This window comes from Arachis ipaensis, chromosome B7 (assembly GCF_059453495.1).
Source record: "Arachis ipaensis isolate K30076 ecotype BB chromosome B7, ASM5945349v1, whole genome shotgun sequence".
NCBI classification, from domain to species: Eukaryota; Viridiplantae; Streptophyta; class Magnoliopsida; order Fabales; family Fabaceae; genus Arachis; species Arachis ipaensis.
The window spans coordinates 1,592,561-1,606,976 of NC_142442.1; the positions used below are offsets into that span (position 1 = coordinate 1,592,561).

General features: G+C 30.5%; 2 protein-coding genes across 2 annotated transcripts; one reads left to right on the forward strand and one right to left on the reverse strand.

Annotated features, from left to right (window-relative positions):
* Window positions 1-2,303: 2,303 nt before the first annotated feature.
* On the reverse strand, window positions 2,304-5,478 carry LOC107610073 (receptor like protein 27-like). Its single transcript, XM_088494514.1, has 2 exons — window positions 5,258-5,478; window positions 2,304-5,151 (listed from the first exon to the last, which is right to left on the reverse strand). The coding sequence occupies exons 1-2, from the start codon at window positions 5,329-5,331 to the stop codon at window positions 2,511-2,513; spliced, it is 2,715 nt and encodes a 904-aa protein (XP_088350640.1). The 5' UTR covers window positions 5,332-5,478; the 3' UTR covers window positions 2,304-2,510.
* A 5,857-nt stretch (window positions 5,479-11,335) lies between these two features.
* On the forward strand, window positions 11,336-14,190 carry LOC107606457 (premnaspirodiene oxygenase-like). Its single transcript, XM_016308520.3, has 2 exons — window positions 11,336-12,318; window positions 13,473-14,190. The coding sequence occupies exons 1-2, from the start codon at window positions 11,368-11,370 to the stop codon at window positions 14,094-14,096; spliced, it is 1,575 nt and encodes a 524-aa protein (XP_016164006.1). The 5' UTR covers window positions 11,336-11,367; the 3' UTR covers window positions 14,097-14,190.
* The last annotated feature ends 226 nt before the right edge of the window (window positions 14,191-14,416 follow it).

A 14,416-nucleotide genomic window follows, 5' to 3' on the forward strand; every position in this document is an offset into this window, starting at 1 on the left:
TCTTGAAAAATTAAATAATATGACAAAAATTTAATAATAATTTTAATGTGCTTTTCAATGCAAATTTTCTTGTATATATACTAATTATCCACTACTATATTTAATTATGTTAATAATAAAATTAAATTGGAAATATTTTTCAGATCAAACAAAATAAATTGTGATTTGTTTATATTATTATTATTATTATTATTGTTATCTGTCAATATGGATTGAGATCAAATAGTAGTTATATTATTTTATTTATTTACATTAGCTCCCTAATCCTGATAGTCAAGCATGCATTTAGAAAAGGGTTGGAAAAAATTGTACATTTGAAGACTTTGTAACAAGAACGTATTTGGTGGGATGAATTGATGTTATGATATTGTGGTTCAACTCTTGCTTATTGTAATGTAGGGCCATAACCACTTTCAATGTAGTTGCAGTTGCAGTTTGGTTACGGGTCAATGAAGTTAATTATTGCATGATATGTCCAAAATAATTGAATTGGGAAATTGATCTTCAGTTTCCAAGCTAATAATTTGCCCATACAAGTTTTTAAGTTAGACATTACAACACATTATATGCCTTAAAACTTAAGAATCATGAGCACCACTATTCAGAATTTCAGATTGTAAACCAGTTGAATAAAGTGAGACAATTATATACTTGCACAATTTTGTTTGCAACATCAACTCATCAAGTATATAGGTAACAACATACTTAAGAAACTACAAGCAGAAATGCAGCTTTATGCAACTAGAAGCATAAGAGTATATATTCTGTTATGTTTCACAAATGCATGCAAGTGTGTGATACTGATATGTCTTATGCTTTCCCTTTCTATCAACCAAATACATTAAGTTAGAATCCAGCTTTACTGCCAAAACTGCTTCTTACTTTCCATTTTTCTTGATCAACACTAACATCTCTTAGTATAGCAATTAGCTTCTCTGCTTTCAGCTGATGGCTTAGTTTGCATTAAATAAAGAGTTTAGTAAAGATATTGACAAGTGTGTGCTTGTTTAGGAGTTGGGCACTAAAAAGTAAAAACAGTAGAATTAAGTGAAAGAGGTGGAAACTAACTTGTAGTGTTGTTTAATTTGCATGAAAACAGAAAAATATATTAGGGGAAACCAATTATATACTACTATAAAAACATTGCAAAGGATGAAATGAAATTTCATCGGTCATCAAGTTAGAACTAAGATCAAGGTATTGCAGGCCATGCCATGAGAAATGATCTATTGATGTCAACTGATTTGTTGAGAGGTTCATAAGATATAAAGAATTCAAATCATGTATCCATTTGGGGACTTTACCTTGGAGCTTGTTATTGGATAAATCAAGTAAAATCAACCTTGGAAATTTTCCTGAGAACTTTGGAAAGTCAAGAATGGTGTTGGAAAATAAGCGCAACATGTACAAATTGGAGAAAGTGTAATTGGCATTGACATCAGATTTTAGTGATATTGATTCATAGCCTGAAAGAGTAAGAGAGCTCAAGTTCTGAAGTTTGGAGAAGAGTGGAAAATTGACAAAACCACCATGGTTATCTGATGACAAACACAATTCAGTGAGGTTCACAAGCTTGTTATCTTATGATATTGTGGTACAACGTTGCTTATTGTATTTGTAGGGCCATAACCACCACTTTCAATGTAATTGCAACTACTTTGCACTTCAACTCCAACACCACTTTCTTAGGTAGGCTTTTGGTGTTGGGTCACTTGAGTTATTGCATGCTATTTCAAACTGATAGTTGGCCCATACAACTTTATTAAGTTAGAAATTACGATGCGTTACTCGAATAGTCAGTTCATTCGTCTACTTAAACAAGTGTTAAAGGTTTGAATCCCACTTGCTATATACACCGATCCATTGGCCAACCACAGATCCATGACGGATTAGAACATGAAAAAGCATCATTTTACTAAATAAATTTTGCTATCAAAACTTGTCAATGACACAAGAATGATGAGCATGAAACGCTAGTCAGATTGTAAACCAGTTGAATAAAGTGAGAACAATTATATAATTTCAGAATTCTTTTGCAACGTCATCAAGTATACATTAACACCATACTTCATAAACATACAACAATATAATTAATTAACAACTACAGGGTATTCTGTTATGTTTCCAAGTCACAAATGAATGCAAGTGTGATATGTCTTAGGCTTTCCCTTTCAGCTGATGGTTTAGTTTATATTAAATAAAGAGATTAGTAAAGATATTGACAAGTGTGTGCTTGGTTAGGAAACAGTGGAATGAAGTGAAAGAGATAGGGGAAACAATTATAATACTACCATAAAACATAATTTACTTGCAACATCATCATATATATGTAGCAACACACTTACAAATTATAAAACAAGACTTGCAGACATTTAAAGAAAAAAAAAAATACAATCTCAAAACAAATAAAATATAAAAAGACACAACAGCAATAACCAACATCTGAAACAAATTCCCCATGCAACAATGAACTTGAGAGTGGTCCCAAGAAGAAGAAGAAGTTGTGGCCATTAAGTTGTTCTTGCATGCCGATTTCCACGCCTCCTTCTTTTGATTCTTTTGCCTCCAAAGATGATCACAAGCCATTGAGGCTTTCCAATTGAGAAAACACAGCATCCCAAGCCAATTCCAAGCACCATTCCACATGCATATCCTATTGCCACTGGTTTCCAACCAAACCCAAATTTGTCTTCAGCCTCAGAAGAAGGTGGATATTGTTGCAAAGGGACATTGTTGTTGCATTGAATTGACAATGGCAATCCACATAACCCCATGTTTCCCTCATAGGAATCATTTGAAAATGTATCAAACTGTTTTCCTTTGGGTATTGGTCCCACCAACTGGTTTTGGGAAAGATTCAAGACTTCAAGAAAGTTGAGATTTGTCAATTCAGTAGGAATATTCCCAGTAAGCATATTTGAGGAGAGATCCAAGGATTCCAGATTTGTCAAATTTCCCAAAGAGTAGGGGATATGACCAACAAGCTTGTTATGTGAAAGGTTGAGGCCTTTGAGTGCTTGAAGCTCTCCAATAATACTTGGAATCTCTCCTTCAAATTTGTTTATTGACAAATCTATATTTACAAAGACTCTGGGAATTTTCGTAAAAGTGGTACTAACTCCTTTAATTATTGAAGTCATAGAATGATCTGTGTCTTCTTCAATAATTCCCTCTCCTCCAAAGGGGCCAGGGGTCTCAAAGTAATAATCCGAACTAAGCACTTCATCATCCACAATCTTCATGGCTTGAAAATTTTGTATGTATGCTTTTGGAAATGAGCCGCTAAAGTTATTACATGATATGTCAAAAATCTTCAAACTTGGAAATATAATTTTGGACTTCAAATTTGCAATGGGACCGTACAACTTATTGCTTCGCAAGACTAGTATTTCCAAAAGTGATATATTCTGAAGCCAATAGGGAAATGTATCTTCAAATTGATTATTACCGAGATTTAATTCCTGAAGAGACAAGGAATTGGACAAAGATTTTGGCAATAAACCTTCGAACTGGTTGTCATTGAGAATCAGTGTCCCCAGTTGAAGACCATTTAAAGTATCTGGAAAATTGCCATGAAGTTTGTTCATTTGTAGATCCAAATGCTCAAGGGTTGATGAGCTATTGGCAAGGCACTGTGGAAATGTTCCTGTGAATCTGTTGTGGGACAAGTTGATATCCCTCAGACTTGTTGCATTACAAAAGAAGGAAGAAATGTCATCATCCATCAAGTTGAAACTAAGATCAAGGTCTTCAAGTTGATACCATGAGAATTGACCCATTGATGTCAACGAGTTATTTGAGAGAATCAAATGATGTAATGAATCTATACCATGTATCCATTGGGGAACTTTTCCTTCAAGTTTACTATTGGATAATTCAAGAAACTCTAACTCTGAAAAGTTTCCAGAGAATGTTGAATAACCAATAATATTGTTTGAACGCAACTGTAGTGCCTGCAAATTGGAGAAAGTGTAATTAACACTTGTTTCAGAACCTAGCACTAATGAATTGCAGCCAGAAAGGGAAAGATGGCTCAACTTTTGGAGTCTAGAGAAGAGTGAAAAGTGGACAGTATCACTCCAGTTGTGTGGTGATAAGCACAAATTTGAAAGGTTTACAAGATCAAAAATCGATTCCGGAACGTTTCCTTGGAGCTTATTGTTGCACAAGTCTAGATATTCCAAGGAATATGATGTGATTTCATTTATGTGGCCTGTGAATCGATTGTTTGATAGATCCAAAGATCTCAAAGACTTGAGGGATAAGGCCCACTGCGGAATTGTCCCATTTAATAAGTTGCCATTTAAGTATAATTGAGTGAGATTTAAAAAGGCTACTTTGTCAGGTAGTGGTCCCTCAATTTCATTATTAGAACAATCCAAGGAAGAGAGTTGAGTTAAGGCAAATAATGAGGATGGCAACTTCCTTTGGAAATTATTATTCGAAAGGCCAAGGGATTGCAAATTGGTTAGCCTATCAAACACATTTGGAATTTGACCACTAAGTGTATTCAGTGAAAGATCCAAGTAAACAAGATGATGAAGGTTTGAAAGAAATGATGGGAACGAACCAGTGAATGCATTGAATGAAAGGTCCAAGTAAGTGAGATGCTGAAGGTTTGAGAGCAATGATGGGATTGAACCATTGAATCCATTGTCAGACAAGTCCAAAAAAGTTAGCTGTGTGAGGTTAGAAAAAGAATCAGGAATTTGTGATCCTAGGGATTGACACGATGAAAGATCCAAAAAACTAAGAGAAGTACTGCAATTCAACTTTGGAACATGGACTTGAATGTCTTCATTTCCATCTAACTTGAGCTCATAAAGATTGGGTAAACAGAGAATGTGACTTGTCAAGTATCCCCTTATTTCAGTATAACCAAGACTAAGAGTAACCAAAGAGAAAGAGAAAGACCAATTGGACAAAGGGTTTGGTGTTAAGCTAATGGAAGACATGTCTGTTTCATCCAATACAATCTCACGCAAAGCTGTTGCATTTTGCAACATTCTTTTCCAACTTGTTTCTTTCCACATCAAATCATAATTCCGAGAGAGATCAAGTGATTGTAATTTGGAAAGGTGTGAGATTTGGGGTGGAATTTCACCATTGAATTGACAATGAGATAAATTCAAGTGTGTGAGACTCACAAACCTACCAAACTGAGATGATAATGGAGAATAATTGAAAAAATTGAAAGCAAGATTGAGTGTTTGGAGATGAGTAAGATGAAAAAGAGTGCTATTGGGATGAATATTACCTACAAGTGCACCACAACTGAGATCGAGGCCAATCACGTGACCAGACACAGAGTGGCACGTGACACCCATCCATGAGCAGCAATCTGTTCCATTCTCCCACGTACTCATCTTTGGATAAACATGGGGGCACTCATACTCATACTCAGACTCATACTCATACTCATAATAATATTTATATTCAAAAAAGGAAGGGTTAAAAATGAATTGGGTCTTAAAGTGAAGCAAGGCAGAGCTGTCTTGGGAATGGCATAGATGCGAAGAAGACAAACATGCAAAATGGAACATCATAAACATATACACACATAACACCACTCTAACAACCAACAACATCAAATACCCCATTGATTATTGCTTATTGTATGTATATATGGCTTACTTGAAAATGGGATTGGTATGTCACTCATCAATTAGGATCCATCTATTTATAGATATTTTTTCTAGCTGGAATTACAAGCACCTATACCCAGCCAATGCATGATTTGTAGATTAATATTCATACTATTCCAATCTATCAATGTCCAAGACTAATTCATAATTTAAGTTTAGTTTTCTTCTAACCCGAGACCCAGATAATTTTATTTCCATGATAGAAGGCATTTGTGGATGAACTTAGCTTGACTCATCAAGCATTCAATTTGTCCAAATTAAAATGGATAGTAGAAGCTAAAACTAAGGTCAATATTGGTATTATATATGGAAATCAATGGGCATGGGAAGAAAAAGAAGTCCATGACAAAAGTGGCACAATCCAGGTCCATGTTAAGAAATAATTCCATTTGATTAGTCTTTTTTCTTTTTCGACAATTTTTATTGGCCTTTTTTGTTTGGGCTAGAATATTGCTTAGCCTTTGAGTGAGTCAAATGAGAAAATAGTTGGAGTGAGAGGCTGGTATCGTTTCTTTGAATCTTGGTTTTGTTGTTTATATTTGTTTATGGGTATGAATTATGATAGCTGTGGTACGTGGGTCTTGGAGTAAGAAACCTGACTCCTTTTTTTTTTTTTTGATTTCTTGTTGTAATTATACTCACTGAAATATACGCCATAAAGAAAAAGAAGCAAAATATACTAGTTCTAATGGGCTATAATACTGTACATAAAAAACTAGAATAAACAAATATTCAGTCACTAAAATAAAAACGAATAATTAGATTTTTTTTTCTTTAAATTTATTTTTTTAAGGCATTGATTTATTAGAGTAAATATCAATTTTCTCAAAACGATATCATTTTAGTTGTGAAAAAGAATCAATATGCGTAAAAAGAAAGTAAATAGTTAAAACCGCTTTATCAATTATTTTTTGTTAGGAACTGTCAGTCTTTCATGGAAATTACTAATTGAGTATTATTTATAGTAGAGGTTTTTAAAATATTCATTGATAGTAATATAGTATATAATTCAATTACAATTTGTTTTGAAAAAGTAACATAGGATTTGTTATAGAGATGGAAATGAAATTAAGGTGAAAATAAAAAAATTATGTGCTTTTAATGCAAATTATCATCTACTAATATATTTAATTAAGTTAATAAGAAAATTAAATTGGAAATGTATAACCTTTGGATTAAAAAAATTATTATTGTTATTCTTCTTCTTTTTCTTATTCTTGATGGAAGTAATTGTACATATGAAGAGTAACTTATTTGAATCTGTATGAAAATCAAGTAGAAGGCCAATTGCCTAAATCTTTGTCCAACTGCACAGAGCTGGTGGTTTTAATTCTTGGCAACAATCGAATAGAGGATACCTTTCTCTACTGGCTTCAGAATTTGACATCTTTGAAAGTGTTGATCTTAAGAGGCAATAAGTTTTATGGTCCTGTTGGTAATAACTTCACAACCAAGCATCCATTTCCAAGTTTTATTATAAAGGACACAACATTTTAATTCTAGTGAACAACCTAATCCGACTAATCAAATAATTGATTAAGAATCAAAGTATGTAAAGTACTTTCCATCTTCACCAGAATTTTATCCTCTTATTTCTAACTAAGTATAGATAGTTTAATTTTCGTTTTAAATATAGAAATATTTTCAACTTAGCATTGAGAATTGGGACCAGCTATTACTTGATGATGGATACTAGAAATTTAGTATTTTTTTTATCAAACTATTTTAGATTGACATTAGTTAAAAAAAAGAAGAAGAAAACAATCAGATTGTATTGGAGATATTCCTAATAGTTTGGCAATTGTTCTAACATAATTACCAAAAGAATGAACATTCAAAGCACCTTACCTCCTAACCGCTAAACAAAAACTCAGATGCGTGCTCATATAATACCCATGCATAATAATGATAGTTGTTCTAGTCTTCTACATACTTGGAAGGTGCAAGTGAAGAAGTTTTGGACCAAGAAACTCACACATAATAGTGTGAAATACTGAATATATATGTTCTTTTGCCAATAAATATTGTGAAACGAAATAGAATTATCTATATATTTTATTATCTATAATAGTGCGCCGTTGTTACCACATGAGTATAAAAACAATATAATTTTGGATAGTAAAACATTTATTATTTTTTGAATTTTCATATAATCTTTATCATAAATCCTATCAAAATAGACGAAATTTCACTTCAAAAGTTATTATCTACATAATGATCTTTTATAGATAAATACATCATAATAGATAACGATAAATTATAAATATAAGCATCACCATTAAATTTTATGTGATAAATTGATAGAAAAACATCTTATACCCACCATTTACTATAGTAAAGATCTAAAAGATCAAATTTGTTCATATTGTCAGGACTTAATTATCACTTTACATTTTTAACTATTTTACTTCATATTGTCAGATTTTTGACCCGGTTATACATATGAGTTATGACTATTTCTTCCTCTTTTCGGTCATTATATTAACACAATATAATAGACAAACATTGCTTTATATATATACTTCATCGCTTCGTCGTGATCAATAATATATGTCAAAGACTATTTCAAAATGAACAATTTTTTCCCAGCCCTTCAACAACGCAATCCCAAGTCTTCCCATTCCCCAAGCAATCGATGATGTAAGATTTGTTGTTAACATTATAATAATGCAAGTTCTTTTCATAAACTTGGATGATAATTAAGCATTTCCGTTATACTTTAATCATGAAAATGAACTTAGCTTGATACATTATTATCAATTATGATGAAATTTTAGGAGAACAATTTAAAATTAAATGCTTTGTTCGTTCTTATTAATGATTTAAAAACTAACATTACAAAAAAAAAGTTTGGAAGGAATATAATGTGATCAATTAGTTAATTAAGGAATTTCACTTAACCCATCTCATCAGATTTTCTCCATTCTCTTGCATGCATTGTTTGTCTCAAATCTTTCTTTAGCTGTGTTGTTAATTTTTGCCTTTAATTATTGACTACATACTTTCATATATGAGTAAAATTTTTACAATACTAGAATAAGATTTGTGCAATGTGCGGATGGTAATCCAATACCAATAATGATGATAGTATATACTATATTTTAATAATTATTATATTATTTAAAATTTGATTAAAATATATATAAATTAATGTAAAATTTGGTTGTATTTTTTATTTAAAATATTTTGAAGTATAAAATTTTTTTATATTAAAGTTATATATAGTTATATTTTTATTTATTTTTGTTTTCACATGTATTTTAATTGATGGACTTAGTCCTCTTATATAGTATTTGTCTTTTTTTTTTTATTTTTAGCTGTTGTTTAAGTTATTTCTTTCTTTTTTTATCATATATTTTTGTGAGGACATATTTTTTCTGAACTATTAACTTGTATGTATTTTTTATTATCTTTTTTATTCTGTTTTTATATGTATAAATGAGTAATATAAATTATTTTTTTGAGTAATTAAAATTTTTGTAATATTATCTGTTTTATTTATTGTAATAGAGATTGAGTTTTAATATTTTTTTATTGGAACAAATATATTAGTAACCATGTATTATTGTAAAGATTTTTTCCATTAAATTTTTTATTTTTTATTTTTTATTATCATTAGCATACGATATTTGTATTACTATATATAAATTAAAAATGAATTGTATATTTATTTTTTATTTTTTAAATATCAATTTTATTCTTTGTATTTTTGTGACTTTTCTTATGACATTTACTTATTCTTTTTCAAACTCAACACGAAGACATTTTGTGGCTATCCTAATTTGGTTGACTGAACGAGCGTTTTGTCTATGAATTCACGTTAATAGTTATATGTTTGTTTCTTGTGTCTCTTCCAAGGACTAAGGAACAAATTATATAAGACGGGAATATTATTGTAATACAAGCTGAAACCTAAGTCAATATATAATACAAAAATGTTATATGTGGAAATTAATGGGCATAGGAAATATATAAAAGATGTCCAAGACAAAAGAGATCCATGCATGCAATGAATGGAAACTACATATGAAAATATATAGCGTTATGGATGGGTTAGAAAATGATTTCATTTTAGTCTTTGAATGAGTCAAAGGAGAAAAAGAGTTGGAGTGAGAGTATTCAAATTAATAGAGTCTACAAAACACTTGTGCGTATAAATTTTTCTATAAATTAACCTTTAACTGATAAAAAACTTTGGAGTCAACTTTACGTCAATATTATGACTAACATTTAATAGAAGGCATAAAACATTTTCAACAAAGAAACATTTAAATAGGGATGGAAATGCCACTCGAATCTGTGGGTATCCATTCCGCCCCTATCCGCTTGGGGCGGGTAATTACTCGTCCCGCATCGGGGCGAATTTTTAGCGGAGTGAGTTTTTGAGAGGGGCGGGACGGAATCGGGTTTAGGTAATACCTGCCCCGCTATATATATAATAAATAGGATTTTAATATATAATATGTATAATATATATAAAATAATTAGTAAATGATTAATAATATTGTATCATATTTAAATTTTTACTTTAATTTATGTTATGTATGTGATGATAGTTATATAAATTTTGAAATTTAATTTTATTTATTAGATTTTAATAATTATAGAGACGGTAGGGGCGGGACGGGTACCTGCAGGGGCGGGTTAGGGTTCAATGTTTTACTACCTGTGGGTAGAAGTGGGACGGGTTCTATGTGGATTGTTGTACGGCGGGATGGAATCGGGTAGAGCAAAAATCGCCCCTACCCGCCCCGTTGCCACCCCTACATTTAAAATTTAAATTCGACAAAAAATTATTTTTAATGGATTTCATTATGAATTTATTTAATAATTTGTTATAATATTGTTGAAATTGACTATTATAGTGTTAGTTTTCTAATATTTATATTTAGGGAGTCACTCTGAAAAAGACGTCTAAAATATCTTTTTTTAAAGATGTTTTTTAATAATTAAAATTTAACGCATATAATCAATTAAATCTTGTTATTTTTGTCCAAATTAAGGCAGACAAATTAATTTGATCGAAAAATGGTGAATCAAATTTTGAATCGGTCTAAATTAATATTATTTTTATAAAAAATGACTAAAATATTCCTATTATAAAAAATGACTAAAGTACTCTTGTTATATATATTAATTTTGGGAATCTTAAATTCTAACCCTTTTCTTCTCTGTCGTTATAGGGTTAGGATTTAGAGTTTTCAAAAAAAAAATATATATATATATATATATAGGAGTATTTTAGTTATTTTTATAATAGGAATATTATAGTTAATTTTTTATAAAAAAATATTAATTTATACCAGTTCAAAATTTAATTTATTAATTTTTCGACTAAACTGATTTGTCCGGTCTAATTTTAATAAAAATAACACAGTTTAATTAATTATATGTGTTAAATTTTAATTTTTAAAAAAACTTAAAAAAAAAGATATTTTTGACATCTTTATTTAAGTAATTTTCTTATATTTATTCTATTCTATAAAATATTAATAAAGTGCACAACAAAAATATGTTGACATAATTTATGAAAAAATAAATAAATCCAAAAAATATTTTTTATTTAATAAAAAGAGAATTATAATTCCTTTTACAAATTAAATCATATTTATCCATGGATCATCCGTTTCATACCCTATAAATATAGAAGCACTAATCAATTGGAACTTCATATTATAATCACATGAGTATATATCTCTTTCTCTAAACATTTAATTTCCTCATGGAACATCATCACTTCTCCTCATTACTAATCTCTTCCTTACCCTTTTTGTTTTCATTAATAAGCATCATCCTTTTCATATCACAACTCCTCAAATTGTTAGCTAAGAAATCCAAAGCCACAAGCAAGAAAACGACACGGAATAACAACCTTCCCCCGGGGCCATGGACACTACCTTTAATCGGTAGCATACACCACTTCGTTGGAAGATCATTATCCCATCATCGATTAAGAGACTTAGCACGAAAACATGGTCCTCTCATGCACCTTAAGCTCGGCGAAGCATCAATCATGGTGGTTTCTTCTCCAGAAGTTGCCGAAGAAGTGTTTAAAACCTACGACACCATTTTCGCTGAAAGGCCTAAACAATTAATTGGTGCAGATATTTTGTTCTATGGTTCCACGGACATAGCCATGGCAAGATATGGCGGGTATTGGAAGCAATTAAGAAGAATATCTTCGGTGGAACTTCTTGGTCCTAAGCGTGTTCGTTCATTCAAATCAATAAGGGAAGAAGAGGTAACGAATTTGATAACATGGGTTTCTGCTAACACTGGATCTTGTGTTAATCTTAGTAAGAAAGTTGTGTCCTTGACGTGTGCAATCACTGCTAGAGCAATTTTTGGAGGAAAGTGCAAGGATGAAGAAGAGTTCGTTTTACTGTTGAAGAATCTTGGAAAAATTGCCGAACGTTTATTTGTTGTGTTTACTCTTTTTCCATCTTACACGTGGCTTCATCTCATAAGTAGAGTTCAGTATGAAGCAGAAAAATTGCATAAAGAATTTGATATGATTGTGGAAAACATCATTGGAGAAAAAGTAAAAAGGAGAAATGGAAGTGATAAATCTAATAATGAAGAGAATCTTCTCTCTATTCTCCTAAATCTTGTTGAAGATCATGAAGCCTTTGAGTATCCCTTAACAATGGACAACGTCAAAGCTATTATTTTTGTATGTATACATCTTTTTTCTTCTTCATATTTTTATATTTTATAGATGAAAACTTATATGCCGTTATTTTAACCTAAAATTATTAGTTGAGAATTGTTAGATAACAATTCAGTCAAACATATTAAATTATTTAACAATCATCAACTAACAATTTTACATGAAGATAATTACACGCAAATTTTCATATATTTTATTTTATCCTTTTATTAGCTGTTAGTTAGGGTTTGGGACCTAATCATCATCATCATATTTATGACTCTAGTACATGCATGCATATATAAGAGGAAAAAATGATAGTTTCTCTAACTATTGTGTATAACTATTATCTATATATATAAAAAATATGCCGCTGTCTTTAACCGAAGTTATTAATTAGTTGAAAATTATTAAATAATTTAGGGTAAAATTATTAAATAATTTAGGATAAAATATTAAATTGGTCTTTATATTTGGGCGTAATTCTATTTTGGTTCTTAAAGTTTAAAGTGTTCTATCTGAATCTAAAAAAGTTTTATTTAGTATCAATTTAGTCCCACAGTAAGGTCAAAATTAAATAATTAATAGAATGTCCTACATAACAACAATACAATAACAAAATGATAATCTGAAGAACAAGTACAAGCTCCAGAGGTACAAAATCAACCGTAAATGCATCAATACATTTATTTATTATTTTTCTTATAATATAAATAAAATATTTTTTATAGAACTAAAGAGAATGATAAATAAGTGTATTGATGCATCAATGGTTGATTTTGTGCCTCTGGAGCTTGTACTTGTTCTCGAGATTATTGATTTTGTTCTTGTATTGTTGTTATGTAGGACATTCCATTAATTATTTAACTTTGACCTCACTGTGGGACTAAATTGATGTTAAATGAAACTTTTTTGAATTCAAATAGAATACTTTAAACCTTAAGTACCAAAACAGAATTACACCCAAATATAGAAGACCAATTTAATACTTTACTCAATAATTTATTATGTTTAACTAAATTATATATATAATAATTTTTAATTAGTAACTTTATACGAAGATAACTACATGTAAATTTTTACCTCTGTATATATACATGTAGAGTTAAAATAAAATTTATTATATATGATTAGATATCCATAACAAAAGTTTAGCAACTGATTATTACATGATTCAGGACATGTTTGTTGCCGGAGTTGAAACATCATCTGCAGTGATAGAATGGACGATTTCTGAGCTAATGAAGAGTCCAAAAGCAATGGCAAGAGCTCAAGAAGAGATTAGAAAAGCTTTTGGCGCCAAAGAATCATCATCATCATCATCTATTGAGAATCTAACATATCTAAAAGCAGTTATCAAAGAGACAATGAGATTACACCCTCCATTTCCTATACTGCTTCCAAGAGAATGTAGAGAGACATGTGAGATCAACGGCTACACAATAGGCGCAGGAAGCACAGTGATAGTAAATGCATGGGCGATAGGAAGAGATCCTAAATATTGGGGAGGCAAAGAAGACGCTGAGAGTTTCCGTCCTGAAAGGTTTCTAGAATGTTCCATTGATTACAAAGGTTCCAATTTTGAGTTCATACCTTTTGGTGCTGGCAGGAGGATATGTCCAGGCTTGTATTTTGCTGTTTCCAGCATTGAAGTTTGTGTTGCACAACTTTTGTATTATTTCGATTGGCAAGTTCCGAATAATGGAGACTTGGATATGATTGAAGATTTGGGAAGCACAGCAAGAAGGAAGAATGATCTTATCTTAGTTCCAATTCCATCGAATAATAATAATAATACTTAATAATTTTACGGTGAAAACTCAGGTCAAGTCGACTTCATGTGAAGTTGATATTTGAGAACCGTTAGATAAAAATTTAATCAAATCAGTCAAATCATCTAACGACTCTCAGGTATCAACTTAATGTGAAGTCAACTGCACCTGAGTTTCCACCTAATTTTATATATATTAGTGATCATATATGGATATAATAGAGTTATTTTTATATAAAAATAATAGTTAAAAATTATTAAAAAAAATTAAATTATAATATAATAATTCTCAATTATCATCTTACATGTAACTATTACGGTATGTTTTAGCTTAGTTTTTATGTTATAAAG